Below are 18,115 nucleotides of genomic sequence, written 5' to 3'. Positions count from 1 at the left end.
CTAGACTAGCTCTGATCCTCCTTCTGGAAATCAGACTTTAAAAATCAAGATTAGGGAAAGTCTGAGACTACTGTAAACCATGTCTGAGAAATGCTTTTTCAATTAGTCCACTTTTAATGTGCATTTATGTCTAAGACTAATGTTAATCCCTGTCTGGGAAGGTGCCCCTGACTGTCCAGTTTGGGTGAGCCTGTGCCTATGATAGCCTCAGATTCCTGTTCTTCTGCTGTTGTAACCCATCCACCTCAATGTTGATGCTTTGTGTGATCTTTGTGCTCACCACTGTTGTAGGGACTCTAGAGACTGTTGTGTGTGAAATTCCCAGGATATCAGCAGTTTATGAAATACTCAAACCAGCCCTTCTGGTATAAACATCCAGGTCACAATCAAATTCACAGAGTGATTACACTTTTTCTTTATTCTAATGTTTTGATATGAACATTAATGGAAGCTCTGGAGCTGTATCTGTATGGGGTTTTGCACTGTGCTGCTGCTACATGATTGGCTAATTAGATAACTGCATGAATGTGCAGGTGTATAAGTGTTCTAATAAAGTGGGCAGTGAGTTTATAATTGTTAAATTATAAGGTTGATTTAAAACATTTTTTGTTTTTTGTTTTTTTTGTTTTTTACAGTGACCCGGTTAAATGATTACACTTTTAATTCTGAAAACTTGCTGCTGGAATGAAGGTAGCATGTTGTGTAAGGAGGTAACTCTCTGTATGACAGGATGTCTTCGCCACATAGACCAAAATGACTGAAACAAATACCCTACTCTCTCATAAATGCAGACCCTGACACCAATAACATTGAAATGGAGCAAAGGCTGTTTAAGGCTGCTTTTGCTGGGAACAAGTGTGGAAAATGGAATGATCATTACATCTGTCGGTCTCTAGCATGCATTATGTAGGGCAGCTGTACTAAAATGACAGCTTGCGTTTAAAGATTTACAAGCTCAGGGTTGTGTGTGTGTCAACACACCTTTCCTAGCAGCGACTGAGACATTGGAAAAAGTGTACTTGCTGACAAAGTTTTCCATTTGAGGTGAGACGATCACCACCACAGGCTATGAAGGGAAGCATCTCCTTTCTCTGGTTGGCTACTCTCCACCACATCAAGGCTGAATCAGTGGGAACATGAGCTGCTCACAGCTGCTCACTGACCCTGACATTTCACCTCTTGCCCTGGTTTTCACTGTGTGTGATCTTAGTGTGTAATGTGAGCAGTACTACATTATATGTGTGTGTCAGAGACACACATTATATGTGTGATGTCATCTTGATATGGGTGTGTGGGGTTATGTGAGTGCACAGGTAAGTTCAAGGTAAGGCTCTTTGGAAAATTTCTGTCTGTGTTCAAGTTAATCTGTATTTGATACAAATAGTTCCAAACCTCACTAGGATGTTCTATTTGTTCTACTATTACACAGTGGCCCTTTTCTCACCATCAGAACACTTATAGGGACATCCAGACACAACAATATCATCTACCCTCAGATATACACAGCCTGTGGGAGAAATTCCCTGCACTTAATAAAATAGTATTCAGCACTTTTACAGTCTTACCTGCCAACCAGGCGGTCTCATCCAGTAACATGATCAATAATAGTTTATTAAGAATTTATATCCCATTTAATTAAAAATACATGACTGAGAATAAATCGTCCTTGCACAGCAAAATCCTCAGTGTTGAATTAACTCTTGCAGTGTTCATTTATGTCAGATGAACTTAAATGAATACTGAGCATTGCCAGTCAAGAGCCTTTAATGCACTTTAATCTTGTGGCTCGACACAGTGATGTTTCATTCAAAATTTCCACAGTTGCAACAAAACTGATGGCAATGACAAATTAACCATAAGGCTGATTTGGCTGTTGCCCATGGGCCTCTAAGTCCAAGGGGCCTCAAGCATGTTGCTTTTTGTTCTTTAATTTTGTAAATGAAAGTTTGATGTTCTTCAAGGAGGGCAAGGTGGCTTATTGGTTAGCATGTTTGCCTCGAACTTCCAGGGTTGGGGGCTGGAATCCTGTCTCTGCCCTGTGTGCACGGAGTCTTCCATGTGCTTCGGGAGTTTCCTCTGGGTACTCTGGTTTCCTCTCCCTGTCCAAAGACATGCATTGTAGCCTGATTGGGATTTCCAATTTGTCTTAGTTGTGGACCCCCATCCAGGGTGTCCCCTGCCCTGTTCCCCCAGTCCCCTGGGGTAGGCTCCAGGTTCCCCATGACCCTGTGTAGGATAAGCAGTATAGAAGTTGGATAGATATTTTTCAAAAAAACAATTTAAGATATATTTAAACCAATAAGCATATTTAGTGTGCACTTAACTCATAAAAAAAAAAAGAAATGCTTTCTAGGTGACTGGTGGTTCCTACTGGTAGACTAGTATGGGCAGCAGCCTATGTTAAAGCATACAATTTTAGGACTTTAGCCTTGTAATGCATTTCACTGGTTGGACTGGTTAACATGAAACATATTTTAAACAACAACAGCAACAACAACATACTTTGCATGGAGCTGGAAAGTCAAGTGGTTTCACCATTCATCTGAGCAGCTTCATCAGTTCATAGTGAATTGTGTTTAGTCAGGTTTTTAAACTGCAACAAAAATGACTTGAATAGAATTCATGTGCTGGGTAAATTCAACAGTAAATTCCCTGCCTGCTTAATCGTAATGCTCTACTTCACCTTCTGCTGCTGTGGATGGTCCCACATGGATGCCTTGACGATTGCACTTCCCAAAATAGTTTATGCCCAGGTCTCACCCTCGCCAAGGCCAGATTAATATATATGAGATTGGACGAGTGCCCTGGGGCACCAGCCAATGGGGGGCACCAAATTATTAAGGTAACTACTACACCATCAAAATACTTGTTATATTTTCTCTATATATCTATATATTATTATATATTATATTTACTAGAAGACATGCAAACAGATACATAATTAACAGTTAATACAATATATATATATATATATATATATATATATATATATATAGAGAGAGAGAGAGAGAGAGAGAGAGAGAGAGAGAGAGAGAGAGAGAGAGAGAATATGAAAATATATGTATATAAAGAATTGAGATTGGGTGTACGTGCCCCCCTGCCTCCAGTCAGAGTCGAATCCACAATGACACAGTGCTGCTGGCACCAATCAGACAAGTGGATAGGCATCAGCTAAGCAATTGTGTGAAATGCAAACTAGAAAAAGATAAACTATCATGGCACATACAGTAGTCACCATTCATAATGTACCTGCAATCCAGCAACGAAAAAAAAATAATTCTTCATATTTAGAAAAAAACCCCCTTTTTTTTATATGTGACACTGTTGTCAATCTGATATTTGTGGAATGGTTTTCTCTTTTAACTGGTTGCTCAGTTAGTGATGTTTGTAAAGTCAGTGAATGTTTTGTTGCTGTCTATGTTTCACTGTTTGTGTTTCACTGCTGTGCATCTCTGTGGTGCTGAATTGAACTTTTGATATGTTGCTTGCAGCAGTCTTTCTTGGGCTTAGCTTAGTTGGTACATGCGTGCAATGCTTTTTTTTAAAATTTTTTTTAGACATATTCCATCATGGTTTTGCATGTAGTGCTAATACAGGCCATTTATGATGGAAATAATGACATTTAGCATAACATCACATTGGCATGTGAGTTGCATTCAGATTTGAGCATCAATGAAAGGGCTAGAATGGCATTTGTTGTCCCATGTCTATCTATGATGTCAGGTTTTTTGGTTGGGTCTTACATTTGTCTGTAGTATGTGTGGTGAGCCTGTACTTTAGCTATAAATTCATGTAAATCTATAGTCTTTATAGTCATAGTAAATTTCACTCATATACGTGTAAAATGTGGTCACCCCAGGGCACCACACTATGTTAATCCAAACCTGACCCTCGCTTCAGTCAATAATGTTATCTGGATGTTGTAGATTTGTACTTAAGAACTACTCTTATTCACAATATCCTCATACTGAACATCTTCAAAACATACTCAGTACTGTTGGAGTGTATAGTGTACATTTATAACTGAGTAACTGCCTTGTGACAATAAGTTTGTTAAAAGGCATCTAAACAACTAAAATTTAATTGAATTGTATTATTTTTCCAAATCATACAATAACAAACTCTCCAATGATATGGAACTGAGAGAGAGAGAGAGAGAGAGAGAGAGAAATGAAGAAGGAAACCCTGATCGACATGTCTCCCAGCCAAATTTTATTCCCCTCCCCTTTACACTATACACACGCTCGCACACCACACACACACACCACACACACGCACGGACGCCTCCTGTCATTCTGTGATCGCAGACGCTCGTGGACACTCAGGATCTGTGCGCCTCTATGTGAAGTTTCCATACACGACCGAAGAGAAGAAAAGAAACCCCTCCTCCTTCATCTCCTTCAGGCGATTAACATCAGTCTGCTGAGCAGGCTTGGAGAAAAGAGGTCACTTTTACAGTTTTACCACAGCACCCAGGTAAGTCATTTCTAACACACACTAACACAGATACAGACTAGGCTACATGCTTTATTATGCTCAGGAATACACACACGCACACACACACACACACTCATATACACAATATTGCCACTCACTGAAATATGAAGAATACTAACTGAAGTCTTATTCTGCAATGTAATTTAGGCATGAACAGCTTTCTACATTTCTTGCATGTTACTGAGAGGGATGATGACTGTAGAAGGAAATATTTTCCAGTGTAAATTGTCTAAAATAAATACTTCAAACCATAATAATAATAATAATAAGAAGAAGAAGAAGAAGAAGAATTAGAGAATGATAATTGATTTGCACTCCTATTTTAGACATGTAGAGCTTTCTACTTTTGCTGCATGGTATCAGACCTTTTGAGAGTGGTGATGGCTGTGGAATTAATCTTTTTTTTTTTTTCCAGTCTAAAATGATCCAAAAAGCCTTTTTTATAAATTATTTTTAGAGTACCATGCAACATTTCTGCTTACACTTTTTTACAGTAGCCCAGGTTAACGAGCTTGGCTTCATTTTTAGGATTAAAAAAAAAAAAGGATTTAACTGCATTATTAGGCTTCCTTGTGATTATAGACTGATCTTGCATGTAACTCCACTAGACATTATTCATTACAGCCATGCTCTCAACTACTTGTGTGTCCATTAAACTTAGTGCTTATTGTATACCGCTGACTGGTGTTTTTTCTGCCTTTAAAACGAAATCTTTTTCGAATGATAATTTCTATGTTGAATAATGATTTTCTAAATGGTTTTCCTTAAATGTATTCTCATTCACATGCTCACTTTCCAACATCTTCAAAACTCTACCTCCATCATTCCCCAATTGACTGAACACCTTTTGAATAGCTTGTTGCTATTTGACTTGTCTTACACTTTGTTCAGATTTCTGTGTTGACCCACTGTGCCACCTGAATACTCTTATATTTACACAGTTCACATGCTTTAGATTGTTCTGTTTGCTTTAATCATAGTCGCCCCAATTCTCTGTATTGTCACCTGGGACGAGCAAAGTTGATGCTTAGTAATCTGTGATACAGTGTCCACATTACTCATTGGTTGATGACAGCAGCAAGGCAAGTCAGGCCAGTATCCATCATTTCCCTGCATTTGAATAAGATTTTCCATACAGCTGGGAGGGGGGTGAACTCTGTCCTTGCACCCAGTGACGTTAAATTATTCAGGAACCATCTCTATTTTTTGCCTACCAACCATCGAGTCCCGCACAGCAGCACCTCAGGGCACTATTAATTGAAAGAAAACTAGTCTGTTTGTGGAAATCAGTCATTTCCTCTCTATTGTCCGAGCGTCGCCTTCCACCAGTTAAAGCACCACTGAATCAGTTCTATTGGACTATTCACAGGGATGGAAACTGATGTAGACAGAAGCACACATTCTTACATGTTGAATTGATCGTCTCTGGACAAACTACACAGTGTATTTAGGGGTGACCCTCTGAAAATATTTTGTTGGCCAAATGAAGGTTTTGTGTGGCGGTGCACAGATGCAGCCTTTGACTGTTTCTTTGTCTTGCTATAAATGGCACCAAACACACACGTGAAGCTTTGATCCCTCACTCAAGCCCTCTTTGTCTCTGCTGCTCAAATTTACCAATGAAAAGGCTTGTATGATAACAAGGGTACCCACAGACAGTGCAGCATTTGTAAGTGCTCTGTTGGCCAGTGTGATCATAGTAACAAGCATGAATAATCAGTCCTTTCTCAACCAACTTCAGAGAGAGAGCGAGAGAAAGAGCGAGCGAGCGAGCGAGCGAGAGAGAGAGAGAAAGAGAGAGAGAGAGCTTGTTCTGCTGTTTAGGATGTACAGCAAAAGGGTATAAGTTATGTGGATGCTGGGTTAATACATTGATCACAAAAAGAAAGAAACCAGCAGCAATGCAACACAAACTTCACCAATCATTTGAAGGAACACAACTATAGGCTTATTTTCCTTAACAATCCAAATACACTTTTCATCATTGTGTCTTCAGTGATATCTTTATCCATTTTTACAATATGTACTTCTATATGCGATTTGGTTTTGCTGTTCACTGTGACGTAGAAATAACACTTTCACTCTAGCACTTTCTCTGTTGTTTCGTCTAGCCCAGCTTACAGCATGATGAGTGTAAATGGACATAAATTGATGTTGCAGCAAAAATGTTATTTTGGGCTCACTAGAATTTTTTTCAAATTAGATTTCAATTACATTTCCTTATCCTTGTCCCATTGCTGTCTTCTCCTACTTCCCAAAGGTCACAAAAATATTGTTTCCTTGATCATAGACTAATCGTCTTGATGATAGACTTCTCCTGGTGAGTGACAGAGAATGACAGTTGATTTAACACCCACAGTGTTGAATATACACCCTACAGTGTTTATATAAGTCCATTGGACTCAAATAAACACTCTGGGTGTTAATTGAACACTAGGGATTTTTACTGTGAATTGGGTTCAGTACAAACTTTGATAAAAGCTGGCTAATGAAGATTTAAAATCCATTTCAATATTCGCTAATGTAGTTCAATACATGTAGATAATGATTCTAGATTCTAGATATGTCCATCTATTTTTTAACTCCTGGTGAAAAAAAACATTTTTTTCAAACATGTTTTTTTCCCCTTCAATTTTCTTTTCACTTATGATAATTCTTTGTGTCTCAAGCAGTTTCTTTGACTCTATCACACTTTAATTCCCACAAAATTGTATTGTATTGTATTGTATTCTGGCTATATGCTTTTGATTGGGTATCCAAAGCAGGCAGAAAGAAAACGAAAGTTAAACATCCAGGTAAATGAAAGTGGACTTATAGGTTCCTACTCTTCAGAATACAATGTTATCAAATGAATCAAAATGTTATGGAAGGAAATACAGCTGCCCATGAATTACCTGTGCTCATAATCACAATGAAACCATTAAACACTCTGGGAACACAATACCTACAGCCATAGTACATGTGTATTCTAAATTTGTTTGTTACAGTCAACTGCACTTACAACAGGACATTACATACAGTATAATAATTTTTACTCCTTTAAATACTGCCCCTCCCGAATAGCAGAACAACCTTTTTTTTTTTTACTACCTTCTATGTTTCGGCTTTGTTCCATGGAAATATCCTGATTACTTTAAAGTCATAAGCAGCGTTTTTGTGGTCCTTTAATCTTGTTTGCTTTATATTACTGCTCTTTTGCACTTCTCTTTCATCTACCCACACACTGCAAACCCCCAATCTTCACTCCCTCCCCACCCCCCCACCCCAAATCCCCCCCCCCCCAAATCACTCTGTCTTTGAGTAAACTGAGCTACATTGACACCTGTAACACAGAAGATAAGCTGTGATGCTGTTATTAGGATAAGACTTTCTCAAAAGAGAATCTGCTGAAGTGGAAGTTATCTCCTACGGTACTGTTGTTTCACCTGTCACCTGTAAAATTTAAGAGATTATGGGCTTAAAACATCAAAGCCCACGACACGTAGTTTCAACCCTCTTGTCGCCTTATCTCACATCAGTAAGATGTACGTAAGAGAGTGGTGTTATCCATGATCAGCTGCAGGCAAGCTGTAGAGAGGCAGTTTGTTTAGAACAGAGATTAGTCATGATGCTTCCAAATGTGTGATATGTAAGGAATAAAACATGATGGAGCATGCTGTTATAGGACAATAATCCACGACGATGTGGTGTGATATGAAGCGGAGGGCCGTGACCACCTAAAAGTAGATTACATTCCTATAACAGCATGGTTTTACTCCTGTTATACCACAGTGATTCGCCAACTATTAATGAATGACGCAAGATGCTTTTTAACCATTTGTACCTTAATTTAATGTTATGGAATATCTACAGGACAAGTTTGTTCCCATTATAACTTATAAACAGTATAAACAGTTGTTCCCTCAACAGCCTAAAACTTTTGTTTTAGGTCTCGTCATGTTACAGAGAAACCTGAAAAGCACAAACTTCTCCGTCCTGAAGACTTTCCTGTGTTGGAAAACTTTCTGACTGTTAAAAAGCTCTGACACCTGAGACCCTTCCATAAATCAGAAATTAACATCTCCTAAAAGAAAACATCTCCCTATAAACATGTTTTTTTTTTTTATGTAATAACAATACATTTATTAAATCCATATAGATTATGTGGTGTATCCACCATACAAGCCCCTGTGAATGAACTGTTACTATAGAAACAATAAGGTTTTAGATCTGGTGCATTATTATAAACCAATCATTTGAACTCCAACTGGAACTATTGTCAAAGCTGCTATTAATCAACACCTTCTGGCCAATCAGATTCAAGAACTCAACAGGATGGTATAAAGTTAATTATAGTGTTATATAAATAGAATAATATTTTTACTCAGCAAATTATTCTGCAGTTTGGTTTGACAAACATAACACATCAAGAAAAAATATATCATTTTTGTCAATTAAATATTTTAGACAATTATTTGCTAAGATGTCAGACTAAAGTCAACAATCCGAGGCTTTGACCTCTCTTAAACGCAACGAGGTTTCAGCTTGACAGAAAATTATCCACCTCTTGAAATGCCACTGCACAAATATTCTACATTACTTATTCAGCACTATTTAACATTGTGTCATTGTGTTTCTGTTGTAATTTAGTTATTTTAATATTCATCCCCTCAGTATTCTTGTAGAGGGATATACAGGAAGTCACTCCTCTTAAGAAGAACACCAATTAGGATAAACAGATATGACATTAGCATTAACAGGATCATAATGCATAAACCAGGAAATGATTTGGAAAAAACAAACTTTTTTATTTTATAGCACAAAAATGAGAGTGACCTCGGCATCAGCAGAATGTGTAATTTATCATCTAAATAATTTATACATATTTATTGAATTTATTTATTTTAAAATTGTATGATACTGCTCTAAAGATGAAACTGAGAATCTTATTGTAAATGTCATAATAATAATTTAGATTCAACACAGTATAATGTATACATTGAAAAATGTTTGTATGAAAAATGAAGAACGGTATAATGTGAGGCACAGGGTAAGTGTTAGTACCTTTTATTCTGACTCGATCTGTAAGAAATCCAGCCACATCACTGTTACACTTTAGAATTGCTATTCATTTAGGATCAGGTTGGAATAGGCCCATTAAGGAATTGCATTACATACATAATGTTGTAAACATTGTAGCTTTTCCGATTTCCTGCTTTTACCTTAAACTGTCTTTCTCTTGCTAGTTTGCATAAAAATTTTGAGTGGGCTATCTAGCAGTGCTAACAAATGATAGCTAATGATGCAGTCTACTGAGTGAAACTACAACAGAAATGTATGATTTTAAGCTTATACTACTAAATTTAATATGGAACAAGGGCTGTCTTTACATTCTAGTCTAAATCTGCAGTATTTCTGGATTGTATTCCACATGATTACGCACTCAGGGTTGAGATTAGGTATTGTGCAATCGTTGGTCAGGAGAAGAAATTAATGTCAGGGAACCATTAAGGGCATATTCCTTTATTTCAGTGTAGCTTCAGTGTATGAGTCATCAATTCAGACAGAGAGATGCTCAGGCCATAAAATAAACAGACTTAATGAAAAGCTTTTTAGAATGCGTTAGTTTGTGTTTTTCAGTCTATATTAGTGTTACCTGTTAAAGCAGTTTCTGTATGTGTGTGTGTGTGTGTGTGTGTGTGTGTGTGGGTGTGTGTGTGTGTACCACAGGACACGCTAGTGAATGTCTTTACTGACTATGTGGGTCAGGAAAAGCACTGAGGGACCAAGCACATGAACAATCCATCACCACAGTTTCCATATCTAATGCAGCAGGTCTCATAATGATACGCCAAACATAAACATTATGTGATGTAATGGAAACTTGTGATGTCATGTGATGTGAATCTTGATGATGCGTCATCATTATATTGCTTGTGTCTAATTTTAAATTCCATGCCAAACACAGTCAGGTAATGTAATTTTAATTTGTTTGCATATTTATATTCAGGTGTAAAATTGTAACAGTTTGATACTGGGCAATCAGACAATACAGGATTTCTCAGAGTTTTTTGTGATTGTTGAGGCCAAAAATACTTGATTTTCCTGCTGCTTTTATCAATATTTTATACAATTTGCAGTGTTTTTTTGTGTGCTTCTTTTGTGGAAAGCTACTCGCACTGGCAAAATTGCAATTGTACAAAATTGTTTTGCACTGTCTTACGCAGTGATGTTTGTTAGTAAATGAGACCTTTTAGCTGTATTCATGTTCGACGCAGGTGAATTGAAGACGCAGATTGCACATTGTGATGATGTCACATGACACATCTTTGCCCAAATCTGTGGAAATCTGCACTAATTTTGAAATTGCAAGCTCCTCGAAATATTGTTTCCTTGATTTTGCATTCATTTTTGCGAACGCAGAATCTTGAAATCCTGGAGGGACTGGGCAATGAGCTTTTTCAGTTGCTGCCCCTCGTTTATGGAATCAATTGCTACTGGACATCCACCTTGCACCTTCATTTACCACTTTTAAAAAGAGGCTTAAAACATATCTGTTCTCCCAGGCGTTTTAATCTAATTTTTACTATTGTCTATTGTCTGTCTTTATTCGGTTTTATTCTGTTTTCTATTTTACTTTTCTTTACTCTGTTCAGCACTGGTCAGCTTCGCTGTGTTAAATGTGCTTTATAAATCAAATTTATTTACTTACTTACTTACAATGTAATACATTGGTTGTTAGCATAAGCTAAAATTTTCATACTAACATACACATAGGGACACTCTTTTAAATGTCATTACATCATTATTTATTCATATAAATATTAGTATGATATTCTGCAGTCGGGACTCAGGAAAACAGACCATTCTAGTTATTTTTAAATGGTGCATTTAGGGGTTGTTTCTCAAAAAGATCAGAAATAAAGTCCATAAGTCAAGCTGGCCTCATTATTTGCTCTGATTTCTCATGTTGAGAAGAAAATATCTTCTTGTTTGGTTTGGTTCATTTTTACTATAACTACGTTTGAAATGTTTTCTCGCAGGCAAATGTTGGATTCTGTAACTCTCAGCAGCCTTGATCATTTGTGAATGTAATTTCAGTCTCATTTGATTGAAATGCTGATCTGAAGCGACAACAGCCAAAAGGGTCCATGCCAAGATTGGCTTGGTTTAAAGGCTGTGGAAGTAGGGACAGATCTTTTAGGCTGGAGTGACTAATTTAGGAAGGAGAGTAGAGCTCAGCTGTTGTTAGTACAGGTGGATTGTCTGAACCTGGCTCTACATCATTCATAGGCAAATGAGAGAATGTGTGCACGGGTTCTTTTACACGCTAACAGTAATGGCTTTGTGGTGCTCACTTCCTTGTTGCTTCTTATTTTAGGTCTGAACTGCAGGACATTATGACAGAAGTAATTAACACCTGTGAATCGACTGTTGGGGATTTCAGTGCATCTGGAGACCAGAAGATCGGTTTTCAGGTGGGCTACGAGGTTACAAGGAATTCACATATATTGTCATATGAGTTTTGATTTCTGAGTGCTCCTACACATGCTCGCTCACCCACCCACACACACACACACACACACACACACACACACACACACACACACACACTAGATTAAAGTCTCTAAATTGTACAGTTGTGCTCATAAATTTACATACCCCTTACAGAATCTGCAAAATGTTAATAATGGAAAAAAGAGGGATCATAAAAATTGCATGTTGTTTTTTTTTATTTAGTCCTGCCCTCAATAAACTATTTCACATAACAAATGTTTACATATAGTCCACAAGACACAATAACTAATAATAACTGAATTTACACAACCGAACCAGTTCAAAAGTTTACATACGCTTGATTCTTAATACTGCGTATCGTTACCAGGATGATCCACGACAGTTTTTATGTTTTGTGAGAGTTGTTCATGAGTCCCTTGTTTGTCCTGAGCAGTTAAACTGCCCACTGTTCTTCAGAAAAATCCTCCAGGTCCTGCACATTATTTGGTTTTCCAGCATCTTCTGCATATTTGAAAATTTGGATCTGAACATCATATAGTCACTATTGGACCCTTTCCAACGGTGACTATATGAAGTTCAGATCCATATTTTCATGCTGAGGACAACTGAGGGACTCATACACAACCATTATAAAAGGTGCAAACATTTAATGATGCTCAAGAAGGCAACACGATACATGAACAGCCACAGGGGTGTAAACTTTTGAACAGGATGATTGGTGTAAATTGATGGGTTTTTTTTCAATTATTAATATTTTGCAGATTCTGCAAGGGGTATGTAAATTCATGAGCACTGTAAATGTAGAGGTTTATGCACACAAGTAAGTGACCCATATTCTACATATGCAATCACAAACTGTGAGATTTCACCACTGCTGCTTTCCTCTTCTCATCTCTGGCTAGCCAGCAGCCCTGAGGATGGCTGGCTCGTGTAAATGTCCCTCCATTGCACTCTGTCGTCAAGATCTATTTCTGAATGCCACTCCATCACTTCAGCCTGATTGCTGTCCCTTTCATTTTGTTCTCTATGCTCCCAAAGCCAATCCGATGTCTGTTCACTCATAAAGACCAGATGAATTCAGATTGCTCCCAGTGAGCTCAGCAGAGATTTGAAAAGGTCACAATCTTTTCAGGAAATTGTCATCATTACCTTTTTTGTGTGCATGTGCATGGATGAACACTGCCAATACATGTAGGCTGAATGTCTCTCATTCTTTCTGTGCTGGCAGCCAGCAGGGAGAATTCTCAGTACTGTATGACCAGCTAGTCTTTCTGTTCCAATCCCTATTATTCATCTAGATCTCAGATCTCTTCACCTTCTCCACTCACCCCCCCCCACCCCCACTCGGTCCAATTTCACCAAAAATAATCTATGAATCCAAAATTGGTTTGAGTTGAATTAGGTGCCTGATTCTTGGAGTCCCAGTTTGTAGCTTTTAATCTAGTAATCCTGATTAGTAAACTCAGGGAAATAGGCTGTAAACATGCATTGTTGCTGCAATAACTTCTCTAACTGGCCACAATTAACAATGAAGTGTTGAACTCTTCACAGCTGAATATAGATTGTGACTGCTTTAAGACTGCTGATTTACTGTACTTCCAGAGAGTTCGAATGGCACAATGTTATAACGAGATCTCAGAGCTCTAATGGATGCCTTCAATAATCTAAGTGGATGTTTTGGGTATGATGACTCCACATGATGAAAAAACTGACTCAAATAACACCCATGTTCCAGATTTTCCCAGAATCGCATGAGCGATACCCCAAGCTATCCAAGCGCTTGCCGTCCATCGTGGTGGAGCCCACTGAGACTGGAGAAGTGGAGAGTGGGGAGTTGCGATGGCCTCCTGATGACTTGAGCCCTACAGTTGAAACCAGAGATCCTCCAGCCCAGAAAGCAGGTTAGAGCCTCCAGTGAATCTATAGTTCTTGCTTCTAGCAGAGAAACCCTGAGTTTGTTGATGTAGAAAGCTCATTCTGTAAGCATGGCAGTATTACTAATGGCTCTGACATGTATGTAATACACATTGAGACACTAGTTGTAAATGCGATGCTGTAATGTTTAGTGACAGTGTGATCGTTTTTTTAGGTGAGGATCCGACAGCAGAGGTGGAGGAAGCAGGCAGAGTCTCAGCGAACTGATGGGCACTGACTGGCATCAATCCAATCTATAACTATGAATGTCTTAATGATGGACAAGAATGAGCAGGAGGCTCCTACAGTTAGGTCTGACTACAGTATCACCCGCAATAGAGCCACCCACCTGTTGATAGACCTTCCAATCCAGTAGGGGGAGCTGAGACCTGAGAGACTTTCCTGAAATAACTCATGTGCCAAACTCTAGTAGTAGCCAGCTACTGTGATTGAGTTGTACCTTCTTTCCCATAACATTATGATTCATATATAATTCTAACATTAATTTGTACCTGTTTTTAAGTGACTTATTGAAATTGAGTACATTTGGACCAAAGTTCAACTTTAAATACAGCTTAAATATTTGACCCTATTGATCTACCACATGCATATCTACAAAGCTTATCATTTTAAACAATGTCAATGTATAGTTTCTCTGCAGTAGAGGTTCTTAACAAATATAAATGACCTTCAAAATGTACAGTAGATTATATTTTACAGTGTGTTATCATATATTCAGTTCAATTTAAAGCGGCTATTAATTAAAGTAGTGCTCCATTCTGAAAGCAGATGCCGTAGTAACTGTATCCTCACTTGGCTGTATTTTCATCGGAAAGGAAACTTGGCAGACACCTGCTTCAGAAATGTCATTCAGTATCATAATACATATTTAGTGTTCTCTGGATAACAGCCAGCTGGCTAACTAAGCTAGTTATAAGTTAGTCACATTATGTAGCTACATAAACTGAGGCTGCATCATACTAGCTAGTTCAATTAAATTACAGAATGACTTCTGAAATACTCTGAGTACAAATGACTGTTATATCTGTTAAGCAAAACCGTAAATAAATGTTAAGTATCTATGAAACAACAATTCACTTACATTTGTAAATATATTTCTCCATAGGATTGACAGTTTGGTCCATCATACCTTCTGTCCATCATGTCCAATGCATGCTGCATTGGGCTCAAATCTGCCCAAAACAAGTCTCCTTAGTGGACAGCTGCCATAGGACAGTCTTAATCTAGAGAGAATGCTAATGTTGACAAAATTATTGTGTATATCTTGGGAGCAACTTTCTGGTTGGATCACATAGAAACCACACTCGTATGGGTTGCTTTTTCTTTCTTTCTTTTTTTGTTGGTAAAATTATTATTATTATTATTATTATTATTATTATTATTATTATTATTATTAGTTCTGTCTAGCAGGTTACCTATTCAGCTTCATTATTCAGGTTCATTGTAAGAGTAACCATCTACATGCGCAAAGGTGGTTATTTATTTATTTATTTATTTACTTTTTACACATTGTACCACATTGCATGTGTATAATTGCATTTATCTTAATAATTCTAATTCAGTTATTCAAATTTTTTAACACACAGTCACATGGACCATCTTTCAAAGACCAAAAAACCCAAAATAATCTGTCTAGGTGATGTACCAGGAATGTCCAGTTAGTGTAAAAAATAAATAAATAAATAAATAAATAAATAATATTAATAAAAAAATATTTGTTCACTTTTTAGTGAGATGCCAACTTGTTTGGTCTGACAACATATTACAAGTAATTATATTAAGATTAGAAATGGCAGCACCTTTCTAAGGACAGATGTCAGGTGTGAAATGATGGGGGTATCAGATTGAGATATTGGTGACACAAGCAGCGACACACACCCCGCAGCAGCTGTCACACGCTTTGTGTCCGAAGTCTGCCAGCTGTCCATTTCACAGTCAAAATGGTCGCTCTTGCCACTGTAATCTTGTCTTAAATTAATCCCAGTGAATTGGTGTAATAAAGATACAGGGTGCTTACTATCTTCCTAAACTGTGAGCATTTTGTCGAACTACATTCGGCTGTTTCCTACTTATTTATCTCTAGGAACTGGTCTAGAGTGATTGGTTCCTAAGCTGAATTCAAAGCATGATCATTTCAGAGTCACCTTCCTTTCTTCTCGCACACTGGAAAAGTACTATAGAAGGCTGTCACTTAAATTTATTCCTCGTGGATGGAGACTCTCCGGCAACAGAGCGCTAAAAGTACACAGGTGGCTCTTGGGAAATAATGCGCTACCAAGTTGAGTCACATAGTGCCTGAGCTGTGAGTTGACAGCCCTGAGATGATTTTCACTTCTTCTCTAGAAGAGAACTTTTCCATCAGTGTGACCTTTTTGATAGAGCAGGTACTGAAAATAAACATGATGCTCCCATAGGGAACAAGAGTCAGAAGCCTTGGCTGTGGAGAAGCGCTGCTCTTCTCCTGTCACTGGCTCACCCAGGCTGCTCACATGAGTCGGGCTCTGATTTCTGAGTGCTCCTACACATGCTCGCTCGCTCACCCACACACACACACACACACACACACACACTATTAAACACCCACGCTTGCCCAACCCCATATACAGTATATGCACACCTACATAGAGACATTCACAATACTTTACTCTGAACCCCCCCTCCACATCGCATACACACCTACACACTGCATACTGCCAAACATCTATGTACAGACAGACAGTCCCACACACACTCAAGTTCTATTCCAGGTTTGATAATGTAAAAAAGTAGGCGGACACTTCAGCTTGTTTTCTTTGTCGTTGGCATATTGTAAGGAGGACTTCCAAGGCCAAAAGAAGGTATAAATACTCCCAATTGTTTGCAGTGATTTGTCAGCCCCCATCCGTTCTTAAATTAGCCCAGCATTTCAGGCTCCCTAGGTCTGTCTTTCACTTCAGCACAACCCTTTTGATGCGGTGGAACAAGGATTTTCAAACCCACGCCCGGTGAGACGTGAAGCTCTGTTTCCTATTGTGCCAATCACGCCTGGCAGCAGGAAGTAGGTCCCTAGCAAAATCTAAAGCGCAGCATCCTACCTGGCCTTTTTACTCTCCTACTCTAGCCACCTCCATTTTCATCTCTTCATTAAGACTCATATCTCGTTCTGACTCTCTCAAAGAAGAGCAGGAACGAACTCTCTCATGTTCACACGCACTCTCTTTTGTCCACTGGAGAGCCCTTCTAATGCACTCATCTTCTGGCGTCACTTTGTGTTGCCACAGCAACCAAATTGTCATCTGACCATCGGCGTGTTTCACTACTGGCAGCTCTCTGCGGAGCACTTAGCCTGCCTGCTCTTCTTAGATTCTGACTGTTATTGAAACAGAACCCATGTGTCTTGTCATATTAGCAGTGCTAATATTCAGGAGTGAGAGGGAAAACGGCAAAAAAAAAAAAAAAGTTTTTAGTCAGAGAGAGACAAGCTCTTAGTGATGTCTGCTGAAATTTGTGCACTTAATGCTTGCTGCTGTGGAAGCAGTGTTTTAGAGTGGTTTTTTCTGCCGTGAGGAAATAGTGAGGCTCTAAACACTTCCATACTCTACTGTCTACTGCCTTGCCTGCTGTTTTCACATAACCACACATAGCTAGGCTATGGGTTGTCTTCTGCCTGTCTGCCGCAGAAGTCTTCAGTTTTTAATTGCTACTCTTATGTAACCTAGTTTGAAAATTCTCATCTATCTGTACCAAGGAATAAGACAAATAAACATGTTTTTCAAAAATGATTGTAAGACTGACGCTGAGTATTGTGAGTCAGGAGCATTAGCAACTGAGGATATGTTGAATAAAGGAAATTTTCTAATCGAATATTTCTCATGATGACATTATATCGTAACAAATGTTTCAATTTCAAGCTTAAAACTCTTACGTATTACGTTATTGGCAGATAATTTTGCTTCTTTTTAGAAATAAATGCTTGAATCAAAGTTATTTGCCAATAGAGAAAAACAATTTCAATCTTGAAATTCAAATAAAGTAAAACATCTAATAAAGAAAAATATTTGCCTATATTCAAGATATTTGCCATTGCTAATATATCATTTTTGGAGTGAAATCAAAATTTATTAATCTCATATTTGTGTAATTATTAATCTCACATTTGTATAATTATTAAGCTCATATTTGCATAATTATTAAGCTCATATTTGTA

The 18,115-nt window shown here is 38.0% G+C and overlaps 1 protein-coding gene across 1 annotated transcript; it reads left to right on the top strand.

Annotated features, from left to right (window-relative positions):
* Window positions 1–4,387: 4,387 nt before the first annotated feature.
* On the top strand, window positions 4,388–16,306 carry si:dkeyp-72h1.1 (uncharacterized protein LOC799956 homolog). The gene is made up of 4 exons (XM_053614702.1): window positions 4,388–4,476; window positions 11,858–11,954; window positions 13,730–13,895; window positions 14,084–16,306. The coding sequence occupies exons 2-4, from the start codon at window positions 11,877–11,879 to the stop codon at window positions 14,134–14,136; spliced, it is 297 nt and encodes a 98-aa protein (XP_053470677.1). The 5' UTR covers window positions 4,388–4,476; window positions 11,858–11,876; the 3' UTR covers window positions 14,137–16,306.
* Window positions 16,307–18,115: the final 1,809 nt, after the last annotated feature.

This window comes from Ictalurus furcatus, chromosome 25 (genome assembly GCF_023375685.1).
Source record: "Ictalurus furcatus strain D&B chromosome 25, Billie_1.0, whole genome shotgun sequence".
NCBI classification, from domain to species: domain Eukaryota; kingdom Metazoa; phylum Chordata; class Actinopteri; order Siluriformes; family Ictaluridae; genus Ictalurus; species Ictalurus furcatus.
Note: the sequence above shows the minus strand (reverse complement) of the source record. Positions and strands in the feature narration are given on the sequence as shown.